The 9,482-nt window shown below is 36.1% G+C and overlaps 1 protein-coding gene across 2 annotated transcripts; it reads right to left on the bottom strand.

Moving 5' to 3' along the window:
• Window positions 1-2,591: 2,591 nt before the first annotated feature.
• Window positions 2,592-8,713, bottom strand: LOC107100712. 2 transcript variants are annotated; one of them, XM_015399302.1, is made up of 16 exons: window positions 8,341-8,713; window positions 7,808-8,095; window positions 7,410-7,703; window positions 6,112-6,153; window positions 5,596-5,934; window positions 5,215-5,514; window positions 4,996-5,104; window positions 4,765-4,812; window positions 3,946-3,972; window positions 3,799-3,846; window positions 3,593-3,631; window positions 3,484-3,510; window positions 3,354-3,392; window positions 3,210-3,263; window positions 3,091-3,124; window positions 2,592-2,836 (listed from the first exon to the last, which is right to left on the bottom strand). In XM_015399302.1, exons 1-16 carry the CDS (start codon window positions 8,450-8,452, stop codon window positions 2,807-2,809), a joined length of 1,830 nt encoding a protein of 609 aa, XP_015254788.1. In that variant the 5' UTR covers window positions 8,453-8,713; the 3' UTR covers window positions 2,592-2,806. The 2 variants fall into 2 exon arrangements, with proteins under 2 accessions (XP_015254788.1, XP_015254789.1); XM_015399303.1 differs by lacking the exons at window positions 3,210-3,263; window positions 3,354-3,392; window positions 3,484-3,510.
• Window positions 8,714-9,482: the final 769 nt, after the last annotated feature.

Raw genomic sequence — 9,482 nt, 5'->3', positions numbered from 1 at the left:
ATATTCTAATTTTATGACCAGCACCTGTATACTATGGGAAGCAGGGAAAGCAGTAATGAGGGGTAAAATAATTTCATTAATTTCAACCATAAGAACTGTGCAGCCTTCTCATACCACCCAGATCTCCACTCTGAGTCTCCCCGGTGCACCTTTACCAAGCCGATAAGATCTCCTAAATTGTTACATGTCACATGCATATAATGCTTAGAAATAATTTACAATGTGAATTTGTCTGTAAGAGAAAGATTAGTTATTAGAAATGAAGCCCAATGGAAACAGGATTGAAGTAAGAAGGCAAAGCTTAGTCATTGTGTTCAGATAAAAAATTTATTATGTTACAGAACCTTATAGTTTTATTTAAGCTGAAAGCCGAGATCACTCTGTGCTCAGTTAGAACTAGCTCCTCAAGGATGTAACTTTGATGAAAGTTGGTGGGAACACTCTATAAGGGTTGGGGATGATGAACCTGCAGTTACAGGATCCAAAAGCTTTTGTTATATTTTGCTAAAAATGAGCCCAAACACAAACGTATGTACCATACATTTATTCAGTGCTTTCATATTGTGAGAATGCATCAGTAGCAAAACAAAATATTTATATTTATAAATAGATATTTATAGATAGGTACCTTTCAGTCATTATGCTTTTGTTATGACTCAAAAACATCAGCAACATTACCGGTAATAATAAATAAAATAAAAATTAAAGAAAAAACTTCTGTGCAAGTTCTATGAATAGTTGCAAATTAAAATCTATTTTTCAGTACTTTAAAAAAAAAGAATGTTTTAGTCCCTTGTGTAACAACCAGGTATATTATAAGATTTAAAAAAAAATCATAACAAACTATTTCACTGTTAATATTTGACAGGTAACAAACCCCTCCCTATATGAGATATTTTGACATCGGATGTATAGACTACAAACTTACATAACAGAAAAACATTGGAAAGCACACATTCATTTATATGTGCCAAACACCTGCTTTCTCCTGACATTTATTGACACAAACTGCTCATATAACTGAATGATGTCTACACTGTCTAGGCTTGTCTGGTGGACATGGCACACTGCTGTCCTACAGTTTATAGCTCTAACAGCGAAAGTCTAAATATTGAAATTTTAATTTCAAATCATTGATTAACTGATTTGCAATCTATTGTGCTGACTGCAGCTGCCTCTAAGTGGAACAGCTATCATTCTGAATTACAAAAGACTGAGAAATGTAAAATACTTTCTTAGCAGGATTTTATTGCATGTTGCATATCCCAGTAAATCTTTTTCATTTTTAAATCTGCAGCTCTTCCTTAATCTGTCTCTGAGCACTCTTAAAAAACACATAACATGAAGATGTCCATTAATATGATTCCAGAGAAACATATTTTCAATTCACCTCTTCATGACTTTAAAATTACAGCAAGATTTCCAATTGGGATATCTAGAACCTCTGCAGTCTGATAAATTTATCAGACTGTAACTCTGAGTCATGATCCTGTGAGGAGCTTAGATTATTATTTTTTTTTTAGCAAATTAGAAAAGAGCATATAGAAGCATATTGTGTTGTCTTATGTTATTGTGACCTTAAGCTCACTTGATAACACAGAGCAAGCAGGATTGGAAGTTATGCACCAATCTTGGCAATAACAACATGTTTACGAGTTGGAAGTCATGCGGCAATCCTTGCAATAACAAGTTGTTTGGGAGCTGGTCGTCATGCGCCAATAACAGGATGTTTACAAACTAGAAGTCACAAGTCTTGACAAAGCAGGGTCTTTCAGGCCCACGCGCATGCAATCGGGTCACAGGACAAGAACTCCCAGAAGGTTCTACAGAGCGTCCAGTCGTGCGCGTGCATCCACACCATGCAATGTTGAAACTATATAAACGCCCAGATTTGAATGACAGTTGAGAAAAGCCAGATGTGTTCTGTTGAAATGTTCAGCGCTGTGTTACGTGTACTGACGACAGCATGTCAATCTGATCTTTGAAATAAACGCTTCTTCTCCCGTCCTGGGGCAATCAGATGATCGACTGAAGGTGTCCTGATTTTTGACTTCCATCATTGCAAGCCACGACAAGCACACCATTTAAACACCTGGTTTTGTCAAATGTATTGCATTACAATACTAATTGCCAGGTATATAGGCTATTTACACTCCATTGCTTTTGTTTTGGTTAAAAAGGTTGGTATGTCTGATGGCTCTTTTGACATCTTTATTTTTAACCAACCCTTCTACTAATTTTCAATTCGAAATAAAACATGAAGTAGCTGCTGGTTAATTTTAAATGAATGCTACTGTGTGTCGTGTCTCCTCCAAACGCAGGTACTGTGTACACAGTGAATAGCGACCGCCAATCATATTTTATCATAAAGTGTCAGACCCCGAGCCATGGACATAGGATCCAATGATGTTACATCAGTATGCGGGACTCAGGAGCAGCGGAATACCAAAACGCAAACACTGGCTGAAAACTCTCTGAACACACTGTCAGGCTAGTTGTTGATGCCAGATGCACTTTTCTGAGTAGATTTAAACTGCTGATTAAAAAGAAAAAAAAAATCATCACAAAGGTATCCAGAATAATTAGTTTTGTTTATACAGTTATATTTATTGTTGATTAAAATACATTTTTAATGACACACAGTTTTGTAATATGGTTAAGGCAGGGGCTACATAGATGACAGATTATTGTTGATCTTCTAAATGAAAAGCTTGAATTTGCCTTCAAAATAAAAAGCAGAATAACACACGATAATGAATCTGAAGTAGGAAATGAAGTCTTCTCCAAGATGATGCTCTGCTTTTTTCTAAAAAACATTTCCATACACGGTCCCATCCTATAAAAAAAGAAATATTAACAAACATTTAATTTGTTTATGGTTGCATAATAAACTTCATCCAAGCCCATTTTACTGCCTTAGCCATACAACAGAAAGATTTCTAGAGCCAAAGACTCTTGTTAAATACTTTAAAAAGATCTATTAAAAGATCAAAATTTCATGACATTTAATCATGTACAGCTTTATTCTAATGTTGACCATCTTAATGTTGGTGTTTATTTTGTTAATATTAAAAACACAGTGCAACTGACCTCAGGTGTTGCAGGGGCAGGTCGCCTTCGGTTACTGGGGGAAAGGAACAAGATAAAAGGTGAACCAAATGAATCCCAACAGTTATTTGAAGCCTTAAAGAAACAGCTGATGTACTTACTTTTTAGGTGACGGCATACGTGCTTTTTTACAGACAACCTTTTCGGTGCTGCTTCTAGCAGCAAAGGATATCAAACAATTTCAGAATTAGATTTTTTATTTTGCTTATTATGAAATATCTTAGATAGACTGGTTAAAAACTTACAAATAACCAACACTGACGTCAGCTGAGTTTGTTTGGCGTCTAAAAGGAGATCAAATTATGTTATTAGTTTTTTTTTCCTTTATTAGTTAATCTCTAATTTGCTTTCCTTCTGAAATACTGAACATCATACCTTGAAAACCTATTCCAGAATGAAGTCCTGCAAAACAAACATTTAACTACTAGCCACTCTAACAGTAAGATTGAGCAGATCTAAATGTAGAACCAAAAACGGCATGTACCTTGGATTTAGCCACCCCACTCGATCTTCCTCTGTCCGTCTGGAAAGAATAGGATCATAAATGTCAGTTTTTCTAATGGGAGGGTTTTTTTTTTTTAGTATTATTACTGAAAAAAACAGCTCCAAATTGATCTACTGCACAGAGACATCTGTTATTTTTATATGGGTTCAACTGTCCATTTAAAAAATAGCACTTTGGTTACACACCTTTTTTCTTGCCCCATGGGGTTTTCTCTATCTTCATGAAGGTATCTCCTAGGCATTTCAATTAGATTGGATGTGGTTCGGTTTTTTTAATCGATTAATTAAATATATAAGATTGAAACCTTTAGAAAAGGGTGAATTGAAACTTACCTGGAAAATCTTTCCCAAAGAGACCTCCTGTTAAAGAGAATGTAGGTTTGTAAAAATCAGTTAAATAACAATGCCCTGTTACATTTGTTTGTGAAGTAAGGGTAGTAATATTTAGTGTTACTCTGTTTCATATTTCTTTTATCATAACTGAAACACTAAAAACAAGGTATTTAGTTTGAGAAGTTATTTCAGTGTAAACAGGCGTTACACTAGATGCAGTGTAGCAGGATTAGCGAAAAAAAACTCTAAGAACATTTCCTTTTGCATAGAATCTGTATCACTTATTACCAAGATATTGAATGGCAGTTGCAAAAAAGATTTGAAAGGACTTTACAAAGATGTTTAAATGATTTCAGTTATAAAACCCATGTTTAGAGAGCTCCTCCAGGGATGTACAGGGTTGTTGTTTAAAGAAAGTTGCTTTCATTTCATATAGCTATTTCTGGATACATGAAAGATTTGCTTTAGTAGCTTTTATGTTACAGGGATACGATTCAAGTTATCTTTCTAAAGATCATTTTTTGTAGGGACAATTTTTCTTTTAAGATAAGTAATTAAATTGATCGAGCATAGAGATACCTGCCCGCTTTCTAAAAAAGTAAAAAATAAAACAGTTTACAGTATTTTTGCATTTATGATCATTAAATCCTATATACGGCACAATAAGACCCTTAATGGCATAAATTGTCATTTAATATTTTTTTTTGAAGATCTACTGCTCTGACCTCCCATCTTTTGTGGAGATAAAATGTAAGCCTTTGATCATAACGTTAGAATTCAAGTTTATTTATTTAAATGAAGGATTAGCTTCCATCTTGCCTTTTCTCTGGCCGGGGCGGGGGTCTCAGAGGGTCTTCCCTGTTTCTTCTGTTGATGGGAAAAAAATTAATACATTTTTATTGGGAATAAAAAATTATAAAAATTTTTATTCAGGTCTGCTAGAGTTATTCTAAATGGTCTCAAATTTAAAGAGTAACCACCAGCATGAACAAAATGCTGACAATGAAACCTATACCATTTCATAGATTTTGAAATGAGAGCTTTACTCACCTTTTCCAGTATCGAAATAGGACAAGCCCAACAGCTAAGAGGATCAGAACTAACAGGGTGACAGGAATCACCACAGGAACAGCTTTCTCCATCTGGTGCTTTAGAGTTCCTGGTGATGAAAATTAAAAGTAATTATTATTTCAATTAATTTCTCAGCTCCAAATATCAATTCCAAACACTTTGGTAAAACCAGAGCAGATATCTGTTCTTTCCTCTAACCCTGTACAATTACTGTGACTGTGGTGCTGGCTTGTTTCTTTTGACCCCAGAAGGTGGCGGTACAGGTCAGGTTTTTCAATCCATCTCCTCCAGGAACTACAAAGTTGATGGTGGATGTCCTTTGCCAGACACCTCGTGACAATAAAGTGTCTGAAACCTTATTATTGATGATAGGAACGTTCCATGTAAATTCTGGAGGGTGTGAAAAGCATGCATGGCTGACTGAACAGGAGAGAGTTCCGATGGAACCAGCATTTAATTCAGCTGGAATTGAGGTCATCTCTGGTTTGTCTGGGGAGGCTAAAGATTAAAGCAAAGAAATGTGTTATTGCTCAGAAGAACATTAAATTGAACATTTGAACTTTAGGAAGAATTCTTGACCTTTCATGACAATGAATACACAGCTGTTGTTAAATCTATATTTATTGTTTCCTTTCTCTCCATAGAAACAGAAAGGCCCATTGTCAAATGGTTTTATATCATCAACCTCCAGGGAGCAGTCGCCTTCATTCAGGTTTCCCAAAATTTTGGTTCGATCCTTAAAGTGGTCCAGAACCACACTGCGGGCATTATGGTACACAACGCCCCCAGTTTTCTTATACCAGATTCCTCGGGTCATGGGTTGATCTTCATCATCTTGGAAACTGCAGGGGATTATTACACAGGACCGAGTCAGGGCCTTGAATCTGAAAGGGACGTCAGCTGCCAGAACACGGAAAGCTGTTAGAAAAAAAGGGACCATTAAAACTTAATATGGTGCTGGTGGAAATCCCAGAAAATGCAATTTGGAGGGTTCTGTCAAAGATATGTTAAAGAATAAAGAATATGAAATGATACAGAGGAAAGAAAAAAAATGTTTTGTGTTTGATTAAATTTGCTTTAAAAAGGTGCCCTCACTATCTTTTTCATTCAGTTCTTCTCCAACTGGTTCCTCGTATTCTGTAAAAAGAAATAAATTAATCAGTTTAAAATGTTAAGTCATCATTAGGATAAACTGACATTTTTGGTTACATGTCAAACACCTAAAGCTAAGCCGAAGCTACAACCAGGACTATGTTATTAAAGTGAAAATCTAACAATAGTTTACTGGTTAGTGTTTTATAGTGTCACCTTTTAAAGCCAAAATTCATCCAGGGTTAAATCTTAACTAGCCTTATTGGTTTAAATACTGAAAAGTTTGACAATTCAAGTTTACAGACTGGTTCAAGCTCAAATTAATTATTGAGCATCTATAGGCTCAGTTCTGGGGCACTGCAGTCGACCAAAATCCCAGATGGTTTTGAAATTCCCCCGACATTTTTTTTAGGTATGAAAATTAGGACATGTCTCGGAGAAAGAGGATGTCTGGTCACCCTACCATATCAACAATTTCGATGTTTCAATGAGTGAGTGCTTGTTGCTATGATGCGTCTTTACTCAGCAGTTTTGCTTGTTGTAAACCAACCAATCAGCGCACAGCTCAATTAAATATTCATGAGCATACCATAAAAGGAAGATAACCTGTTGTTTCGTTGTGGGGCTTATAACCAGGCTTGCATTAGGGCTCATAGAACAGCAAGTATGCCATTTTCAGCCCAACCAATGTTACACACCCTATTCTGAGACCTTAAGAACCAGCACCAAATAAACTATATAATCATTCTATGACCCATTTAAGCATGAGCTTTGATGTAGACAATTTATTTTCTGGATGCATTTCAAGATTTGTTGCCCTGCTAGAAGGTATACATGAGCCATAATCGTACAACTAAACGGTTTTCTCCAAGGGTTACCCTGTAATTAGCTCCATTAGCGAGAGGTTTGAAAAAATATGTTCCTTCACTCTAAAAGGAAAATACAGATCCAACTTAAACAAATTCCCTTAATTGATAAAAAAAAAAAAAAAATGTAATGGAATAAAATAGATCCAACTGAATTTAAGTTTATAAGGTAAAAATAAGAAAAGGTCAGATTTAATTTAATAACTTGTTACTAATTGAAGCAATTAACTGCAGTTGGAGCTGCATTTTCTTTTTAGTGCTGATCACAATGGTTCAGACTAGAATTTTGGATTAAATAAAAACCCATCTGTTTTTAATTTAAATGAAAACAATGAAATTAAAAAAAAAACATACTTTCTAAAATATGGAAGATTATTGTTGTCTCTTGGATTTAACTGAATACATGATTGAACATTGTTATGTTCAAAGACTCACTTTTTACACTGAGATCTGTGGAGTATGAGGTTTCTCCAGTGGCAAACTGTGCAGTACAGGTCAAACGTTTTCCGTTGTCTTCTAAAGATCCAATAAATGTTAGATTGGACTCAGTGATGTAGTTATAACTAGCTTGTTGGTAGTTTGTTACTACACTCTGCATGTCTGAATAGTTCCATTCAATTGTCGGTCTATTTTTTTTGCACTTGTAGGACACAGAACAAATCACGCTCTTTGCCACACCCTCTGTCAACTCTCCTGGTGATTCATTCATTTTGATTTCTTCATTAGGACCTGTAACAAAGGAAATTGAGAGTTTTTTTATTTTTATTTTACCTTCTAAGGAATATTAAAATTCTCAACAGATTTTAAATACTAATATCTATATTTATACTTACATTCAACATGTATTTGAAGCTCGCTTTTGGCACTCTGTCCACCAGCATATCTCACAGTGCACTCCACCCTGCTGTTGTCTTCCTGAACAGTCCATGTTCTTTCAATTTTTCTTTCCCAAATCCCATCTGACACTGGGGTGTCGAAAATGTGGTCTGTCCCAGGTATCCCATCCAGAGACAGGACAGGGGGTGCAGCAAAACATGTATGCTGCACTATACAGGCAACTCTGCTTTTTTCCCCCACCCTAGGGAGATCAATTATGCTCAGTTGTGGAGCTTGTGCATGGTCTATAAGGTCAAAGAAAGATTTTAAGTTAATCGATTATGACACGTAGGTAGATCCCAGAAAAAAGAGGAAAGGGAAAAATGGCACAGAATTTAGCATAAATGATTATTTTCTTTGTTGAAAAAAGAGTGAGAGATAAAAGGTGCCTTGCTAGAATGAAAATAAATACAAAAATATATCAGCAAAGGGTATAAATAATTTTAGGCATAGGTATATATCTAATTATGCATGTATATACTGTACATACCGGAAACCATAATCTGAGTGCTTTTATCCAAAAATGAGTGTCCCTGTGAATGGTAGGAAGTAATTGGGTGCTCATCGATCCATGGGTAAAGTCGATCCTGATTGTGGTACATCTCCAGCCTTTCTATTTTAAGGCTACAATTCCTGTCTGTCACAGAGCCTGTTAAACTTGTTTTCCCATCATATCTGTTCAAAATATTTCCTCCTTTTTGGTTGAATACAGCTGGATATCCATTACTCTGGTACAAGTACCATAAAACTTGGAGGCCACCTGGCTGGGAATTACTGTAGGTAAACTTGCAAGGAATGACGATACATGACCCTTTTAATCCTGTCAAGCTTCTTGGTGTAGTGAAAGACCATCCCAGATTGAGCATGTTCCCTGAAAAAAGCAAAAACCAACGAATAAAATTTTTGTTTGGACTTATTAGTAATGTTAATACAAATTAACAGATTTGCCAAGGAGAAACTGTAAGCCTACATCTACCGTAAATTCCGGACTATAAAGCGCACCTGATTACAAGCCGCACGCTCTAATTTTAGAAAGAAAATCAATTTTGTACTTTTATAAGCCGCACCGGATTTTAAGCCGCAGGTTTCCCACATTGTATGAGATATTTACAAATAAAGATATTACACATGAGCATTTTTTAACGTTTGATTTAATCCGTATGATAAAAAAACAAACACGGTACATATTATGAACGCTTTTTTTTTTTCAAACTACCTGTAACACATTTTAAAACACATGTGTCGGTAACACGCAAATAACGCTGCATGTGCCGTGACTTTTAAATGAACAACGCATTGAACAGAACATTGCAGTCGACCAGGAAAAGTCCTTAATCATTTTCTTCTTCCTCCTGCGCACTAAAACCCTCAAAGTCCTCTTCCTCGGTGTCTGAATGGAACAGCTTCAGGATGCTGTCGCTGACTTCAGTCTCATCCTTGTCGCTCTCACTTGAGCACTCGCGGTCCTCTTCATCCCGCAGCAGCCCAGCCTTCCGAAACCCGCCGGTGATGCTGGATGTTTTCACACGTCTCCACGCATTGAGAACCCACTGGCAGACATCAGTGAAAGATGCCCTTCGCAAGCAGCCAGTTTTGATGAAGGACTTCTCTTCGTCTGTTTTTCGCGCCATG

Source organism: Cyprinodon variegatus, unplaced genomic scaffold, assembly GCF_000732505.1.
Source record: "Cyprinodon variegatus isolate N-32 unplaced genomic scaffold, C_variegatus-1.0 Scaffold1003, whole genome shotgun sequence".
In the NCBI taxonomy this organism is placed as follows: Eukaryota; Metazoa; Chordata; class Actinopteri; order Cyprinodontiformes; family Cyprinodontidae; genus Cyprinodon; species Cyprinodon variegatus.
Note: the sequence above shows the minus strand (reverse complement) of the source record. Positions and strands in the feature narration are given on the sequence as shown.

What these genes read in the sequence shown, in the direction of transcription:
- LOC107100712 (XM_015399302.1), bottom strand. Translation starts at nt 8,452, where the DNA reads ATGTACCACAATCAGGATCGACTTTACCCATGGATCGATGAGCACCCA. An exon ending in CCGCCCCGGCCAGAGAAAAG is followed by an intron (nt 3,973 to 4,764) that starts GCAAGATGGAAG and finishes TCTCTTTAACAG; the next exon opens with GAGGTCTCTTTGGGAAAGAT. An exon ending in CTTTGGGAAAGATTTTCCAG is followed by an intron (nt 3,847 to 3,945) that starts GTAAGTTTCAAT and finishes TGAAATGCCTAG; the next exon opens with GAGATACCTTCATGAAGATA.